Source organism: Nerophis lumbriciformis, linkage group LG03, assembly GCF_033978685.3.
Source record: "Nerophis lumbriciformis linkage group LG03, RoL_Nlum_v2.1, whole genome shotgun sequence".
NCBI classification, from domain to species: Eukaryota; Metazoa; Chordata; class Actinopteri; order Syngnathiformes; family Syngnathidae; genus Nerophis; species Nerophis lumbriciformis.
The window spans coordinates 22705562-22725628 of NC_084550.2; the positions used below are offsets into that span (position 1 = coordinate 22705562).

The window sequence follows — 20067 nt, forward strand, 5'->3', positions numbered from 1 at the left end:
CGGGCTATGTGCCCGGTTAAGATAGAGGTCTGGGGACACATTATCTGGGCGCACCTAAATAAGCTGAAACAAGATACTGTATATCCCCTTCTAACTTCATGTGTGATTAATTGCGCTTCTTCTATTTTTAAACAAAGAAAACAATCTGAAGTTGTCTCTGTGTTTAAGTTACCATGCCATGAGTTTACCAGTACGGGCAACTCGGGATAGACTTTAGTACCTTTTCCAGGAGAGAGTCTGTGACGGTGCGTTTGTTGACAGCCGCCACCTTTAACAGCAACTCTTTAGCTTCTTCTGTCCTCCCTCTGTCCAACAACCACCTGGCGGATTCTGGAAGGAACCTGATCGTTCACAAGGACATCATGTTAAAACAACAGGGAAGCTAAATAGGCAGAAATCAGTAATAGGTCAATGTTTACCATATATAAATACAAATGACTGCCAGTGGAACTGCGGTGATAAACTGAGCTAGTCTCCAGTCTCTGATGACGTAGATCAGACCAGCAAGGACGGTCTGTCCAACTGAACTAGATAGTTGGGTCACGCATGCTCCCCAAGACCTTTTGGACGGACCAATCCACTCTGTGGCTAAAAGCGCAGAGTAACAAACAAAAGTTGATTTATGAATTTGTGCACCATCCCTTCCACGTGAACTTTGTTCACACAAAATGTGAGTTCACTCTTTGTGAGTAACTCTTGGTTATCACTATGGGATTTAAACTGAATTTTGAAACCTGCGGTCCAGTCCAAAGTCTGTAGTCACAAAACTTACTTTATAATGTTCAACTATTGGTCCAAGCTAGTGCAGGTAAGTGGATGCAATTGCCACAATGTTTATTTATTTATTTATCCAAAGTCCAAAAGAAGAACAAAGATCAAACCATCCACACAATTAAATTTTTGTTTTAAATTGTAGATTTAGTTTAAATGTGTGGAAAGAAGTTTGATGGTCAGAAGCTCATGCTTAGGTCATGCATGCAAAGCCATAGAACATTTCAAAACAAACCTGCTTTTGTGACTCTGTGAAATAAACTAGTTTGTCCACTCATTTGTTTGTAACAACAGTTTTCTTGCAAAATCTAGAACCCAAGTATTGTGTGTCATCTTTAAGGATTTTCCAATTCCATCACAATTTTCTAGTGTTAAATATAAATCTAAATGTGTTTGTTGCTGATCTAGTGACGCACGCAGATAATACAATTATAATGGGGGATTTTAATGTCCATATAAATATACCATCAGATCTTCTGTGCGTGGCGCTCCAGACTATAATTGACAGAAATAATAAATTAACCCACATATCACGGTAATACGATAGATCGAGTCCTTGTCCGGGGTGTCACCACCTCCAAAGTTACTCTTGGTTATCACTACGTGATTTAAACTGAATTTGAAACCTGTGGTCCAGTCCAAAGTCTGTAGTTATGTCACAAAACGTACTTTATAATGTTCAACTATTGGTCTAAGCTAGTGCAGGTAAGTGAATGCAATTGTCACAAAGTATTTTTTATTTATTTATCAAAAGTCTAAAAGAAGAAAAAAGATCAAACCATACACACAATTCAATCGTTGTTGTAAATTGTAGATTTGTAGATGTAACTACAGTTTTCTTGCAAAATCTTGAACCCAAGTATTATGTGTCAGCTTTAAGGATTTTCTAATTCTATCACACTTTTCTAGCCGATATGCAGTACTTTTAATATTAAGTTCACTTTTCTCACATTTAGCTCATTTATAAATGGTGAATATGCGTGTTAAATGAAAACCTTAAATATATATCAATCAATGAATCAATCAAAGTTTACTTATATAGCCCTTAATCAGAAATGTCTCAAAGGGCTGCGCAAGCCACAAGGACATCCCCCATGATATGTTTTAAATGTATTTATGTCTCAAATATACATGTTATACAATATGATTGTTGAATACAAATATAAATGTTAAATATAAATCTAAATGTGTTTGTTGCTGATCTAGTGAAGCACGCAGATAATATAATTATAATGGGGGATTTTAATGTCCATATGAATATACCATCAGATCCTCTGTGCGTGGCGCTCCAGACTATAATTGACACAAATAATAAATGAACCCACATGTCACGGTAATACGATAGATTGAGTCCTTCTCCCGGGTGTCTCCACCTCCAAAGTTACTCTTGGTTATCACTACGTAATTTAAACTGAATTTGAAACCTGTTGTCCAGTCCAAAGTCTGTAGTTATGTCACAAAACGTACTTTATAATGTTCAACTATTGGTCTAAACTAGTGCAGGTAAGCGAATGCAATTGCCACAAAGTTTATGTATTTATTTATCCAAAGTTCAAAAGAGGAACAAAGATCAAACCATACACACAATTCAATTTTTGTTTTAAGTTGTAGATTTAGTTTAAATGTGTGGAAATAAGGTCAATGGTCAGAGGCTCATGCTTAGGTCATGCATGCAAAGCCTGATTCAAAATAAAACCTGCTTTTGTGACTCTGTGAAATAAACTAGTTTGTCCACTCATTTGTTTTTGTAACTACAGTTTTCTTGCAAATTCTCAAACCCAAGTATTGTGTGTCATCTTTAAGTATTTTGGAATTCTATCACACTTTTCTAGCCGATGTACAGTATTCTAAATATTAAGTTAACTTTTCTCACATTTAGCTCATTCATAAATGGTGAACATGCATGTTAAATGTAAACGTTAGATATATATCAATCAATTAATCAATCAAAGTGTACTTATATAACCCTTAATCAGAAATGTCTCAAAGGGCTGCACAAGCCACAACAGCAACCCCCATGCTATTTTTTAATTTATTCATGTATTTAATATACATGTTATACAATTTCATTGTTAAATATAAATATAAATGTGTTTGGTGCTGATTTAGTGATGCAGGCAGATAATATAATTATAATGAGGGATTTTAATGTCCATATGAATACCCCGTCAGATCTTTTGTGCGTGAAGCTCCAGACTATAATTGACACAGATACTAAATGAACCTACCCATTACTGTAATACGATAAATCGAGTCCTTCTCAGGGGTACTCCCGTACACAAAATGAATGTCCGATCACTACCTTATAAAATTCAAAGTTTTGACTCATTGTCAACAAGCTACTAATAACCAATGCTTTAGCAGCCGCAACATTAACGCTGCTACAACTACCATTGTTGTTAGCCTACTGCCTCGGTAATGGCACCATTCCCAAATTACGTGGGTTCTATCGATAACCCCACAAACAATATCCTTAAAATAATGCAGCACTTTACCTAATATAACTGCATTCATCCGAAAACCTCCATAGCCAACGCCAATCAAAAACTGGGAGAGCAGAAAAAGCAGGAAGTTGGGGCACAAGGCACTGGCGACAATAAAAATGAGGTTTGCAACCATCGGAATTTGAACTGCTCGTCTGCGACCAAACCTGAAGAAAACAAAACACAACAGGTTAGAACATGACACAAATTGCGTGATTGAGTCTTCTTAAACCGGGTACACACATAAAGAGTTGTAAAATCTTAAACAGATTTAGAGACCTCACAATGCTCACAAAACATCAGCATATGTGATGCTATGATTTCTAATAGGAAGTGGTGGTGGTTAGGGTTGGGTACCTTTCACATTTAAATTAACACAGTACCAACTCCCGGTACTTGGGAATTGTTACTGGTGCTCAACAATACAGATTTCTGGTGTGTTAAAATGTGTTCATAAATGTTAATTGTTGAAAAACAAGCCCCCCCTAAAATATTCTTAAGCCCCCCCCCCCCCTAAATAATTTGGTGTGTTTTTTTTGTTTTTTTTTTACAAATACATGCCGATATATTCATTATAAAGTGGCCCGAATATGAGTTTAAATAAATAATAATATAACCTGTCATTATTCACTCAGTTTCCCCTCACTTCATAGCGTAAGGTAGAGATTCCCTTTAGTGCGTCGGTATCCAATCCATTCCACTTGTTCATGTAGAAAATGCCGACATCACTCAAAAACCAGTCCGCATTTTCTCTGCGACCTTGCTTGCGGTCTTTGGACTTTTTCATATAGAAAATGCCCACATCACTCAAAATCCAGTCCGCATTTTCTCCGCGACCTTGCTTGCGGTCCTTGGACTATACTTTTTGTTCCTAAAATTATTTTACAGATATAACAGATCATAGGTATAGGTAACAGGTTTTATCCGGCCCACGGGATGAGTTTGCTCAGTATAAAAATGAGCCAAAATTTTTGAATGAAAGAAACTGCTGTTCTAAATGTGTCCACTAGATGTCGCAATAGCAATTCTTTGTATCTCTGTGGATGATGCTACATAGGTAAAAAAAATTTTTAAATAAACCACATGATAGTTTGTACATTTTCAGAATGCGCTTGTTCTATTTTTAAACAACGGAAACAATCTGAAGTTGTCTGTATTTTTAAGTTATCGTGCCAGGATTTTACCAGTCCGGCCCCACTTGGGAGTAGATTTTTTTCCACGTGGCCCCCGATCTAAAATGACTTTGACACCCCTGTGGTAGACTGTCATTTTAATTGTTGCATTATGATTAAACAGAAGTCTAATGGCTTTGTTTCAGGTATTGTTTTCATTAGTATTTGAGTAATCCAACAACAAGTCACACATTTTGTATTTGTTGTGACATTTGACTGATTTCACAGCATTTCTACTTAAGTAATGGAGCTAACAACGTTTTTTTATGTTTGTTTTTTGCAGAAGACGACCAGGAAAGTTGTAAATAAAACATTCACACCAAGTCAATTAAACTGTAGTGGATGGTCTGTGAGTCCAACAATTTCCAAAACAAGACTCGCTCCTTGGTGTAAAAACTGTAACATGGTGTTGAACCACATTTAGCTTTGATTACTTCATCGATTCCTCAAGATTCTGCAACATCACTATGTTCGTGACTGTTCCTGCCCAGATATTGATGACAGGTATTCTGCCCTCGCAACACATTCTGACCTTCATGCAGCTAGACCAGAGGTCGGCAATCTGTTGCTCGGTAACGGCATTCGGTTCTTTAGCCTCCTCTTATGGCTCCCTTTGCTGAACTTGGAATTTTTTTTTTTTTCAAAACACCGCTACACATGTGGATGTTATTAGTTTTTTATTTTCTGACTTTTTTTTAAGGCAGTGAACGCGTCCATGCTGAGTTCTGACTGGCGATTAGATTGGCGCTGAAAGACATTTTCAAAACAAGCATGCCGCATTTTCTGAAACATTTTAATTTATCTTAGAGTTTGTGCAGTCTAGTCCTTCACACACTGGGCTCGAACCGGCGACCACACCTTTACACATTTATTAGTTAAGAGATACAGTCATGGTCAAAAGTTGACATACACTTGTGAAGGACATAAGGTCGTGGCTGTCTTGAGTTTCCAATAATTTCTACAACTCTTATTTTTTTGTGATAGAGGACAAAGATAAGACTTTCTGGGGGAAAATTCTGTGGTCAGATGAAACAAATACCCAGCAATATGTTTGGAGGAGAAAAAGTGAGGCCTTTAGTCCCAGGAACACCAGACCTACTGTCAAGCATGGTGGTGTTAGCATTATGCTCTGGGCCTGTTTTGCTGCCAATGGAACTGGTGCTTTACAGAGAGTAAATGGGACAATGAAAACCTCCAAATTCTTCAGGACAAGCTAAAATCATCAGCCTGGAGGTTGGGTCTTGGGCGCAGTTGGGTGTTCCAACAGGACAATAACCCCAAACACATGTCAAAAGTGGTAAAGGAATGGCTAAATCAGGCTAGAATGAAGGTTTTAGAATGGCTTTCCCAAAGTGTGGACAATGCTGAAGAAACAAGTCCATGTCAGAAAACCAACAAATTCAGCTGAACTGCAACAATTTTGTCAAGAGGAGTGGTCAAAAACTCGACCAGAAGCTTGTGGATGGCTACCAAAAGCGCCTTATTGCAGTGAAACTTGCCAAGGGACATGTAAGCAAATAAATCGGATACATGATACGGCAACATTGCATACTTGCCAACCCTCCCGGATTTTCCGGGAGACTCCCGAAATTCAGCGCCTCTCCCGAAAACCTCCCGGGACAAATTTTCTCCCGAAAATCTCCCGAAATTCAGGCGGACTCAGGTCCTCCACAATATAAAAAAGCGTACCTGCCCAATGACGTTATAACTGTAGAATGATGGAGGGCGAGTTCTTGGTTTCTTATGTGGGTTTATTGTTAGGCAGTTTCATTAACGTCCTCCCAGCGCGGCAACAACACACAACAACAGCAGTCACTTTTTTGTATACCGTAAAGCAGTTCGTCTGCCGTAAACAGCAATGTTGTGACACTCTTAAACAGGACAATACTGCCATCTAGTGCATTTGATGAAAGCACTTTTGTGCGTGCCACACAGCAATGCATTAGTGAGGGTGTTCAGCATGGTTCAAAACATAGTGACAGAGAATAGAACAAGGATGGACAATTCAACCCTTAACTCAACAATGAGTAGATGAGTGTTATGTGTGTGTATATGTGTAAATAAATGAACACTGAAATTCAAGTATTTATTTTTTATGTATATATATATATATAATAAAATATATATATAATAATATATATATATATATATATATATATATATATATATATATATATATATGAAATACTTGACTTGGTGAATTCTAGCTGTAAATATACCCCTCCCCTTTTAGCCACGCCCCCAACCACGCCCCCCCCCCCGACCACGCCCCTCCACCCCACCCCCCTCCCCCCACCTCCCGAAATCGGAGGTCTCAAGGTTGGCAAGTATGACATTGTGCCACACAGCACTCAGAAAAAAATACAAAGAATGCTAGCTGTTAGCTTACCTGGTAATTTCACTGCAATGTTTTGGGGGGGGGGGCTAATGCAACTTTACAAAATGATTGTTGTAATTAGCCTTACTAGACTTTTTCCAGATTAGATATGTGCCATCCAAGATGGGACATATCCAGGTTAATCAGCAAAGATCATATTTAGGAGCCAGACCAAGCCGTACAAAAACATCCATCACTTACGATTCAGCAAAAGGTCCAAATAAGAGACAACCAAACAGAATGCCAGTCATCAATACGGTTTGTGCCAGTTGTGGTAAATGAGCCCGATCACATACCAGATCGAACTACAAAGCACAACAAAAAGGGAATTAAAAAATGCAAATGTAAGTAAAAGTGTTAGTAGCGTCTGTACTTACATCAGTGACTATGGTGGCTGTATAAAGTTCACTGTTGTACACCCAACCATTTTTGCACACCGTGGTCTCGTAGAGTCCGCGTTCCCTGATGGTCCCGATGTCCCAGTCCACCGGAGCGAACATGCGACACCTGCTGAAAGAACCGTCCTGCTCCAGGGGAACGGTCAGGTTCAGCTGCTCCTGCCGGGTCAGGTTAGCGTCGGCCTTCAGGATCCAGTCCGTGTCGCAATGCCGCTCCGGGTCCGACTGGATGAAATATAAGCAGGCAAATTCGAAAGGTAATATTGATGTCGGGAAAGAAACTGCACAAATGATGAGCTTCTGGAAGGTTCTGAACTCTCCGACGTGCCTGAGCATGGCTCCAAAGTCAGCCATGGTTTGACATCTGAAGGAGTTGATACGGGGCCACATGAGGACTTATAAAGAACACGTGTTAATATTTAAACCCAGACTGTATTGTTCAACAAGGATTACGCAGCATTTGTGTTTCAGTCCTTATTATTCAACCAGGACTATGTTCAGTAGGAATCTATACAGAGTACTGGTATTCTTTGGTACCTGTTCCTAATTGGGTCGGTCCAGCAGGACCCTTAGGATTCTGGACAAATAATATACTTATCGCTATTTTTTGTTTGTTTGTTTGTCCAGCTGACTGTAATAATTATGATTTATATTATACACTATCTATATCATATAGACAGCATGGTGGACCAGTGGTAAGACCTTGTGCCTCATAGCAAGAAGGTCTTGGGTTTGATTCCTGTTCTTTTCAACCCTTGTCTGTTCCCTATTCGGGCATATGGAAGAATGTCCCCATTTTAATTAAAAAAAAAAAAAAAAATCAATCCACACTTTGCAAAAACATACACAGAAAAAGTCTAAAAAGATTGTTAATGTTTCATTTAGTGGCCGTGCAACAATTTTTTGAGGATTTTTGAGATACCGGGCCGGTAACAACACATTTATTTGTACTCAATTTGTGACACGGCAGTAAATAAGTAAATAAATGGATATTAAATATAAAAAAAATAAACAATAAATAAATTTCTCATATACAAATATGTAACACATTATATATATACATATATATATATATATATATATATATATATATATATATATATATATATATATATATATATATATATATATATATATATATATATATATACAAACCCCGTTTCCATATGAGTTGGGAAATTGTGTTAGATGTAAATATAAACGGAATATTTGCAAATCCTTTTCAACCCATATACAGTTGAATATGCTACAAAGACAACATATTTGATGTTCAAACTGATAAACTTTTTTTTTTTCGGCAAATAATCATTAACTTTAGAATTTGATGCCAGCAACACGTGACAAAGAAGTTGGGAAAGGTGGCAATTAATACTGATAAAGTTGAGGAATGCTCATCAAACACTTATTTGGAACATCCCACAGGTGTGCAGGCTAATTGGGAACAGGTGGGTGCCATGATTGGGTATAAAAGTAGATTCCATGAAATGCTCAGTCATTCACAAACAAGGATGGGGCGAATTGTTGAACAGTTTAAGAAAAACCTTTTTCAACCAGCTATTGCAAGGAATTTAGGGATTTCACCATCTACGGTCCGTAATATCATCAAAGGGTTCAGAGAATCTGGAGAAATCACTGCACGTAAGCAGCTAAGCCCGTGACCTTCGATCCCTCAGGCTGTACTGCATCAACAAGCGACATCAGTGTGTAAAGGATATCACCACATGGGCTCAGGAACACTTCAGAAACCCACTGTCAGTAACTACAGTTGGTCGCTACATCTGTAAGTGCAAGTTAAAACTCTCCTATGCAAGGCGAAAACCGTTTATCAACAACACCCAGAAACGCCGTCGGCTTCGCTGGGCCTGAGCTCATCTAAGATGGACTGATACAAAGTGGAAAAGTGTTCTGTGGTCTGACGAGTCCACATTTCAAATTGTTTTTGGAAACTGTGGACGTCGTGTCCAAAGAGGAAAAGAACCATCCGGATTGTTATAGGCGCAAAGTTGAAAAGCCAGCATTTGTGATGGTATGGGGGTGTATTAGTGCCCAAGACATGGGTAACTTACACATCTGTGAAGGCACCATTAATGCTGAAAGGTACATACAGGTTTTGGAGCAACATATGTATCCATCCAAGCAACGTTACCATGGACGCCCCTGCTTATTTCAGCAAGACAATGCCAAGCCACGTGTTACATCAACGTGGCTTCATAGTAAAAGAGTGCGGGTACTAGACTGGCCCGCCTGTAGTCCAGACCTGTCTCCCATTGAAAATGTGTGGCGCATTATGAAGCCTAAAATACCACAACGGAGACCCCCGGACTGTGGAACAACTTAAGCTGTACATCAAGCAAGAATGGGAAAGAATTCCACCTGAGAAGCTTAAAAAATGTGTCTCCTCAGTTCCCAAACGTTTACTGAGTGTTGTTAAAAGGAAAGGCCATGTAACACAGTGGTGAACATGCCCTTTCCCAACTACTTTGGCACGTGTTGCAGCCTTAAAATTTTAAGTTCATTATTATTTGCAAAAAAAAAAAAAAGTTTATGAGTTTGAACATCAAATATATTGTCTTTGTAGTGCATTCAACTGAATATGGGTTGAAAAGGATTTGCAAATCATTGTATTCCGTTTTATTTACATCTAACACAATTTCCCAACTCATATGGAAACGGGGTTTGTACATATTTACATATGTATACATATACATACGTATACATAAACATATATATACATATATACATATATGTTCATGTATGTATATATATATATATATATATGTATGTATATATATATATAATAATTTATATATTAGTATATTATAATTTCTAGATATTATGTATTGATATATATTATATAAACAATGATATTTGGTATAGATAGATAGATATGCGCAAATAACAAACAGCTCACAATAGTTATTTCAGTGCAAAGTTCATGAGTGCAAAGTTCAGAACAGAAGGAGAGACAGTATATTAATAGATCAAGGGGAAGGTGGGGGGAGGACAATATTTCCTCTGCGTCGGTAGCTTGTCGTCATTTTCAAAATAAAATCACCAAAGGAAAAAAACAATCTGACCTAAACAGGTTCAAAACCACAAATTAGCAATCAAAGACACTTAAAAATAATAGACTACAGCCAAAGTACTTAAATTATTTTAACAATTATTTCCACATTTTCGTACAACAACATAAAAACATGATCTAAACACATTACACTATTACGGCCACATTTCCGAGGGCAATATGAAAAAGGCATTACACTCATTAGATGTTCAATGTGAAGTCAAAATTCTTAAAGGGGAACATTATCACCAGACCTATGTAAGCGTCAATATACAGTATACCTTGATGTTGCAGAAAAAAGACAGATTTCCGAACTCTAAATGGGTGAATTTTGGCGAATTAAACACCTTTCTATTATTTGCTCTCGGGAAGCAATCCGTCATTTTCTCAAACACCGAGTCAAATCAGCTGTTATTTTCCGTTTTTTCGACTGTTTTCCGTACCTTGGAGACATCATGCCTCGTCGGTGTGTTGTCGGAGGGTGTAACAACACGAACAGGGACGGATTCAAGTTGCACCAGTGGCCCAAAGATGCGAAAGTGGCAAGAAATTGGACGTTTGTTCCGCACACTTTACCGACGAAAGCTATGCTACGACAGAGATGGCAAGAATGTGTGAATATCCTGCGACACTCAAAGCAGATGCATTTCCAACGATAAAGTCAAAGAAATCTGCCGCCAGACCCCCATTGAATCTGCCGGAGTGTGTGAGCAATTCAGGGACAAAGGACCTCGGCAGCACGGCAAGCAATGGCGGCAGTTTGTTCCCGCAGACGAGCGAGCTAAACCCCCTGGATGTCTTGGCTCACATCGTCCCTTATGCCACCAAAGATGATCAAGAGAAGAATATCGACCCTAGCTTCCCTGGCCTGCTGACATGAGGGTATGTCTACAGAATATATAAATTGATGAAAACTGGGCTGTCTGCACTCTCAAAGTGCATGTTGTTGCCAAATGTATTTCATATGCTGTAAACCTAGTTCATAGTTGTTAGTTTCCTTTAATGCCAAACAAACAAATACCAATCGTTGGTTAGAAGGCGATCGTCGAATTCGTCCTCGCTTTCTCCCGTGTCGCTGGCTGTCGCGTTGTTTTCGTCGGTTTCGCTTGCATACGGTTCAAACCGATATGGCTCAATAGCTTCAGTTTCTTCTTCAATTTCGTTTTCGCTACCTGCCTCCACACTCCAACCATCCGTTTCAATACATGCGTAATCTGTTAAATCGCTTAAGCCGCTGAAATCCGAGTCCGAATCCGAGCTAATGTCGCTATAGCTTGCTGTTCTTTCCGCCATGTTTGTTTGTGTTGGCTTCACTATGTGACGTCACAGGAAAATGGACGGGTGTATATAACGATGGTTAAAATCAGGCACTTTGAAGCTTTTTTTTAGGGATATTGCGTAATGGGTAAAATTTTGAAAAAAACTTCGAAAAATATAATAAGCCACTGGGAACTGATTTTTAATGGTTTTAACCATTCTGAAATTGTGATAATGTTCCCCTTTAAGTCAGAAATCAATTAAATACATTCAATTGGCAATAAACCCAAGTTTTAATCAAGTTAATATCACAAGTTTGTGCTTTCATTTGTTGGAGGACAATGCCAATTGCCAATGCCAATGCGGGCTCCCGTGGATGTGATTAAAAAAGGTAACGTGTGCTTTGTATTACCTGGCCGTCGAGGGAAGACTACGGAAAACATCAAATGCATTTGGACTGACAAAGCAGACTGTATCATTTATTGTCCGCCATGTATGTCGCGTACTCAACGTCTAGGTCCAGAGTATATAAAGTCACCAAAAAGGAATGGACAATGAAGGTGAAGGCAAAAGAGTGAGGAGTGTCCTGACCAGATATCCAGATCCCTGGTTTGATTGTTGTAAAATGTCACATTGTGTACTTTCACATGTCCATTAAAGATGTGGTTGATTTATGATGGCTCAGGTGTGATTCACTACAATAGGGCCCCACAGCACACTGGATTCCAGTTAATTGAAATACCACAACACTGGATATTGTTCAGATAAGTTACATTTAATTTAAGAACTTGCACACAAAGCAACACTGGATGTGACTATGACATGCGCATGTGTACTCGGTCGCGTTGCGCCGGCGGACGGAAGGGGCCAGGGGGTCTTAAACGACCATTGTGTGTGTGTGGACAAGGATAAGGTTAGGTGGGATTTACCCTGGATAACCTTAGTCGGCTTAGTGTAGAAGGGGCCTAAGGATACAACTGAGAAGTCTAATTTATTATGTGAAGTGTGTTTAAAAGGAAAGTTTGCTCAAAGCTGAAATAGAGATCCAGATGAGAAATTAAATGATGTACTTGATCTAGTTCATGTTGATCTTGCTGGACCTGCAGAGGCAACAGGTAAAGATGGTTTTAGATATGCCTTAGCATTCACAGACCACTATTTAGGAGTGATATTTACTTATTTCCCGAAAGCTAAGTAAGAGTGATACTGTTAAAGCCACGGAGTAGTTCATTTGGGATGTTGCACCTTATGGAAAAAATCCAAAGTAAATGGGTCATACTTGTATAGCGCTTTTCTACCTTCAAGGTACTCAAAGTGCTTTGACACTATTTCCACATTCACTCATTCACAGACACATTCACACACTGATGGCGGGAGCTGCCATTCAAGGCCCTAACCACGACCTATCAGGAGCAAGGGTGAAGTGTCTTTCTCAAGGACACAACGGACGTGACGAAGTTGGTGAAAGGTGGGGATCAAACCAGGAACCCTCAGGTTGCTGGCACGGCCACTCTCCCAACTGCGCCACACCATTCCCCAAGTATTAGATCAGACAATGGAAATGTATATCTACTTTATTCAAATCGCTGCTCTGCATTAATGACATTAGACATGAAACCTTGGCTCCTTATGGGCCCTGTCAGAATAGGACAGCTGAAAGAACCCGGAGAACCGTGTTTGAAAGGGCAAGATCTATGCTGAAACGAAGGGAAAGACTTTGGAATAACAGGCATGTCTCTATTCGCGTCAAGTGCAAGGTGTACAGAGCGACTGTGCGAGCTACACTTTTGTACGGTGCTGAAACTTGGACCCTCTACAGGTTGCAATTCAGGAAACTTCACGCCTACATGATGCGCTACCTTCAGGCTATCATGGGCATCTCCTGGCGAGACAAAATCCCCAACACAGAGGTCCTAAGTTGTGCTGGACTGCCATCGATGGGTGACATTGTAACCCAAACGAACCTGAGATGGGTCGGGCATGTAGAGACAATGAGCCACGAGCGGCTCCCTTGCCATCTGTTTTACTCACAGCTGGAGGAAAGGGAAACGAAACTGAGGGAAGTCAAGGCTACGGTACAAGGACACCGTTAAACGGAACTTGAGGGAACTGAAGATCGACACTGCAACCCGGCAGCTGAAGGCAAAAGACAGGGCTGAGTGGAGGTCTATGATCCGACCGAAATGAAACAGTCATCGTTGCGCCCGACAGACTGCTATGAGAGAGTGAGAGAAGAGCATTCACAGACGACTATTAAAGAGCGATGTTTACTTATTTCCCGAAATCTAAGAGTAATTCTGTTAAAGCCATGGAGTAGTTCATTTGTGATGTTCTACCTTATGGAAGCAATCAAATGTATTGGGGATGGTATGGCGCTGTTGGGAGAGTGGCCGTGCCAGCAACCTCAGGGTTACTGGTCCGATCCCCACCTTCTACCAACCACGTCACGTCCGTTGTGTCCTTGAGCAAGACACTTCCCCCTTGCTCCTGATGGGTCGTGGTATGCCTTGCATGGCAGCTCCCGTCATCAGTGTGTGAATGTATGTGTGAATGGGTGAATGTGGAAATAGTGTCAAAGCGCTTTGAGTACCTTGAAGTTAGAAAAGCGCTATACAAGTATAACCCATTTACCATTTGCCATGTATTAGATCAGACAATGGAAATTGACATCTACTTTATTCAAATCTCTGCTCTGCAACAATGACAGCAGACATGAAACTTCGGCTCCTTATTGGCCCCATCAGAATAGGACAGCTGAAAGAACCCGGAGAACTGTGTTTGAAAGGGCAAGACAAAAATAATAATGTTATAAGAAACAGACGTTACAACAAACCTCATTACTTATTACCCGGAAAAGACCTGCCCTTTCTAAAATGAATATATTTGATTGAGAGTACCAAGCCCTGATGCACCAACACTGCTTGAACATTTTCAATGACCGTCCTTTTCATTATTCAGTGATGTTTGTAGACCAACAATATGTAAACTAAAGTTTGGTGGATTTTCTGCTGTTGTGTTCAATCTTCCTTGAGTCACTTTCTTTTTTTGTGGCCATCATATTCCTGTAAAGACAACAGACAAACGTCAACTGGTAGGAATTTAATCAGATCAAAATACTTTTGAGACTTTGTTTTGTGAAGGTTATATCCCAAATCCAAGACTGTGCAATGGTTGTTTAACCAAGACTGATACTTTTGACATACTGGTTACAGTTTTACATCTGGGTCAGTCCACAGGCTAACAATGATCTACAAAACCTACTGTACACGCATGTTGCTACATGATCTATTTGTTGACTTACCGTTTTCCCTCAACATCGCTGGTGGAATCGGGCAGTTCTTTGCTTTTGGTTTCAGGAAGGAGAACAACCAGAGTTCCACTAAGCACTGCAAGACTGCTGAAGACAATAATGGGTAGGGACCAGGTGTAAACGGCCAACATGTTGACCAGTGGGGCGAGCAGGCCGGCTCCTCTCATAGAAATGGAGCCCAAGCCAACAGCTGTTTGCCTGAGAAGAGTGAGGATAGAACCTTTATTCTGTCGACCTGCAATGTTTCCTTTCTATACAAATGATTTATTGAAAATGAGCAATTCTCCAACCAATCAGTTGTGTGCCTAGCTACACCCTCAACAATTGTAAAGCCATTGTACCCAGCCCCCCAAAGAAGGAGTACTGCAAAGTGGGACAGTCTGGTTAGGATGTTCTGGACATACAATGGATATTGACTACTGCTGGTGTTGTGGTACATGTTGCTGCCTTTTGTGCACGTGGTTTGATTCCCGGCAGGTTCCCCAACACCAAAGCCCAGATAATGGGAGTGTTGCACCAAGAAGGGCCACTGGCCTATAAGACTGGACTATTGGAAATATTAGGGTGACATCTAGAGTCATATTTTTTTTCCAAGATGCTGTTGGCAGGAGCTCTGTGCTGTTGTATCATCCTTTTGTGTTCCTGATGTTTCCCTCTTGTTTTCATGTGGAGGTTTTTTGCCTTTTAGTTTGGAACCCTTTGGGACTGTGCGACAAGGGGTGGCACTTTTGTGACTTCTGCGGTGCTTTTTTGTGAACTTCTGGATCTGCCTCCCGGGAGCCTTTTGGCCATGAAGACCAGCTGCTGGGTCTCTGCCACACCAGAGTCTGTTTGGAAAGACTGGAGGAGATGCGGATGAAGAGACAGGGCTGCGGAGCTGGCGCTGAGCACCGGGACGGACAAGATTTACAGTGTCTTGGCTGAATGAGCAGGTATCAGACACCTCGGTCTCCTTGGACGCATCCTCGCTCATCCATGCGGACTGGACACTTGCCGAGAGTTGGTGGGGGGCCGACGGTGGAGTCGGTTCTCTTGGTTGCTTTGTTGGATCTGTTCCGGTCTCTGGCCATGCTCCCCCCACCCCAGCAGACGATGGCGTGGAACACCGCAGAGGCTACCACAATGTATGTTGTTTTCTGTTGTTGTTTTACTTTTGTGGCTGTGTAGAAGTGGCTGGTCGCATCAGTTTTGCTCTTTTAATGTTGTGTTCTTTGATGTTTCCCTCTTACACACTTGTTTATGTGTGCTATGGCTATGAGTTTGTTTTTTTCCTAGGCCTCAGTCTGGAAACCCTCTCCAGGGCCCAGGCTTAGACTGAATATTTCCTGTGGAATGCGTGAAGGCGGTGAGCAATCGTTGTGGAAAGAGTCCAAGTTTCAGATACCTAGAAGAGCTCTGGCACCATGCAGAAGTTGAGGTTGTCCTTATCTTTGCACTCTGCCAAAACTCTTTGGAGATGACCAAAGGCACGGCAAGCCCACTGCAGACGACGTGCAACTTCAGATTTGGATCCAAGATAGACAAACTCACCTCAACCTTCTCGTCGTGGATGGTGGTCACCTGTTGCGTAAGGGCAATAGGAAGTCAGACAGTGATTGAATGTTTGTTTTTGCCCTGGCTCGCTGATATTGACAATGCTTTGGTGATGGTCTCCAGGCATGTGGAAAAGAGAATATCATCAGTGTAGAACAGGTCTGGGAAGCAGAAGTGAAAGTTGACTTCAAGACTGGGTCAGCGGTGTAGTGAGCTTTGGATTATGTAGTTGACAGTAGTGTTAGAGATTGGTGCGGAGACCCTGTCTGACTCCAAAGGTGGTAGCAAAGGGTTCTGACATGTCGCCCTCTGCTTTTACTCTGCAGGTGGTGTTTGTGTGAAAATCTTGGGGGATCCCTGGGACTCTGATGCCTTGTAGGAGTTTCTGTCGAAGGGGGCTGTATAAAGGGGTTGGTGAAATTCCTGCCTCTGTTAGGCAAGGACGTTTATAGCCAGAGTAGGACCACAAACCAACACAACAAATGTAGCATTAACCAACAACAGTGTTATTTTAATATTTGCAGTGACAAGGGGGCCAGATTCACGCAGGAAGGGTAAACTCTGATTGTTGTCCTAACTCAACAAGATAACTACGGTAAATTGATTGGTAGTTTGCTTACCTGACAGAAGTAGGAAACAGCTCCTGAGAGTAGACCATACAAACTGAACCAGCCCCATTCAAGAAGAACTTGCCTGTAGTTACAAGAGCCATGATAACAACTGCGTTGTCTGGAATGAAAAGGTGTGTACAATAGGTTACAGGATTGTGTGTGAACACAAAAGAGATCTATACTAAAAAATAAAGGGGGAAGGGTGTTGTCACCTTGTGAGAAAGCCAATGTTAAGAGGCAAAAAACTCCACCAGACAGAAGGGTTAAAATCAGAGAAATTTTTCTTCCCAATAACTCCAAAATCCAGATGCAGAGAAGGTGAGCGGGTATCTCTGAGACTCCAAAGATTAATTGAACCAGGAAGATGTTCAAGCCAAACTCACCCACATTGAGGATAAGACAGAAGTAGCCCAGATTGAGTGAAAACCTAAAAATAAAAAAAAATAATAACAATGATCTTCAAAGCTGCAAGGAGATTTAAAAGGTCCAGTCATGGAACCATAACCGTACGTGTACTGTATACTAGGGCCGGTTATTGGCAATGACTTCACCAAAGGAGTAGGAACAAAGAGGAACGGGGACAGGTGTCCGCCCCAATATTGGACCCATTTGTCCTACCCAAATATCATACCATGGAGTAAAAAAAGTATTGATTTGGAAGAGACATTTTGAATATTATTTTGTTATTGTGACTGTTCCATCGAGTTTGGGGTTAATATGTGTCCCTCTCCCAATGTTTAACACATTCTTAAGTCTTCGGACTTCACGATACTTTACTGAAATCCCGATATTAAGGCACGTCGCATAAACACTCTATGCAGATGTTTAGGGGCACAACCACTTCCTCAATTTATGGGTTGTACTTGTATAGCGCGTTTCCACCTTAGAGGTACTCAAAGGTACTCATTACCACATTCACACACTGGTGGCGGGAGCTGCCATGCTAGGCGCTAACCACGACCCATCAGGAGCAAGGGTGAAGTGTCTTGCTCAAGGACACAACGGACGTGACTAGGATAGTTCAAGCTGGGGATCGAACCAGTAACCCTCAGGTACCTTCATTAAAGGTCAGTCATAAAGTCATCAAAACTCACATTTATCCATTCACACACAATGACAACATGTCAGAACCAGGATACGGTGATAAAAGGAAGGTAAATAAAAATATGACACGTTTTCATAATAAATGTTATAATAGTTGTGGCCGCATCACAAAACGTTATGTTTAAGTTTCAGTTTTGCATTGTATACCACATACCTGTAGTTTTTAAAGACAGGGCATGCTTAACCCCCAGTAAATGCACTAATAATTATTATTATTATTATTAATATTAATACTATTGCCAGAATAATTGTATCTAAGTTATCACAAAACTTTGTGTTTCAACGAGTTCCCGGCGAGCAGACAAAAGCTGTCTTTGAACCTACCAAGAAGAAGGCTTGTAAAACTCCACTGTGTAGGATGGGAAGCAACATGAATGATGTTATGTTTCTTTCATGTATTATAATCAACAGAAAGATATTGTCTTGACCCGAGAACTACAAAGCAAAAAGGAAGCAGGACCTGACTCCCCTCCAGGGACCTCCTCCTTGAACTGTTTTACGACGTTTTCTGTGAACTGTTTACGACCTTTTCTTTGAACTGTTCTGTCACCAAAGGCGATGGCTGTTTACGACCCTCGTCCCTTAGAAACAGCTGTTACCATGTAATCAGGGAAAGTCCAAATAAAAGAGGAGGTGTACGCGCTCTCCTCAATTGAGCAAAATTTAATTCTGTCTCTGTTTAATTCCTTGCTTCTTGTCTTGTTTAATAGATGTCATCAGTGTTTGAACCTGACAACTATATAATGATCATTATGATTATTATTGACTAATGGTGATTCTACAATAATGAGCTAATCTCGACCGTACTCTATAAAGTATAGGGACACTTGACTTTATAATCATATTTAGATGATGTAGTATGATATTTTAAAGAGGAACTGCACTTTTTTTGGAATTTTGCATACCGTTCCCAATCAATATTAAAGACATGACGGATATACATTTTTTAATGCATTCTAACTTGTAGATGAACATAAATAAAAGTCCGCTTACAGCAGAGCCAATGGTAGGTCCTCTATTCCGCCCATAAAACCCACGAAAACATTCAAAAAGTGCCTCTGTTTACATTTTATGACTTGAATATTAACCAAGTATTAGTGATATTGTTATTATAAGTGCTAAAGCAGACAAAGTATTTATAGCAGCTCCGCGATCACGTGCCTATCTTGACATGATCGACTGAGCAGCTGCTTCCTCGCTTCCTTGCTCTCCAAACTTTATTCTAAATCATAAATCAAGCCTCTCACCTGGATAGTAGAAGGATGAGGACGTACTCCGACAAGTTGGTACACTTTGACAGCCAATTTAGACCCGGATACGACGAGAACGACACGAAACGATGCTTAATTCAAAATTGTCCAACAGTTTAAGAACAACATTTCTCAACCAGCTATTGCAAGGAATTTAGGGATTTCACCATCTACGGTCTGTAATATTATCAAAAGGTTCAGAGAATCTGGAGAAATCACTGCACGTAAGCAATGATATTACGGACCTTCGATCCCTCAGGCGGTACTGCATCAAAAAGCAACATCGGTGTGTAATAGATATCACCACATGGGCTCAGGAACACTTCAGAAAACCAATGTGAGTAACTACAGTTTGTCACTACATCTGTAAGTGCAAGTTAAAACTCTACTATGCAAAGCCAAATCCATTTATCAACAACACCCAGAAACGCCGCCGGCTTCGCTGGGCCAGAGCTCATCTAAGATGGACTTATGCAAAGTGGAAAAGTGTTCTGTGGTCTGACGAGTCCAGATTTCAAATTGGTTTTGGAAACTGTGGACGTCGTGTCCTCCGGACCAAGGAGGAACTGAACCATCTGGACTGTTATAGGCGCTAAGTTGAAAAGCCAGCATGTGTGATGGTATAGGGGTGTATTAGTGCCCAAGGCAGGGGTAACTTACACATCTGTGAAGGCACCATTAATGCTGAAAGGTACATACAGATTTTGGAGCAACATATCAACGTTATCATGGACGCC

General features: G+C 40.6%; 1 protein-coding gene across 1 annotated transcript in view; it reads right to left on the reverse strand.

The window, feature by feature from the left end:
* Positions 1–20067, reverse strand: part of LOC133581436 (uncharacterized) — a 41692-nt gene that overhangs the window by 15925 nt on the left and 5700 nt on the right. Inside the window, exons 7-15 of the mRNA XM_061935450.2 lie at positions 17189–17403; positions 16986–17094; positions 14824–15030; positions 14559–14584; positions 7181–7596; positions 7005–7108; positions 3267–3421; positions 420–588; positions 221–341 (exon numbers count right to left, since the gene is read on the reverse strand). Coding sequence (XP_061791434.2) covers positions 221–341; positions 420–588; positions 3267–3421; positions 7005–7108; positions 7181–7596; positions 14559–14584; positions 14824–15030; positions 16986–17094; positions 17189–17403 — 1522 coding nt within the window. The remainder of the gene's footprint in view (positions 1–220; positions 342–419; positions 589–3266; positions 3422–7004; positions 7109–7180; positions 7597–14558; positions 14585–14823; positions 15031–16985; positions 17095–17188; positions 17404–20067) is intronic.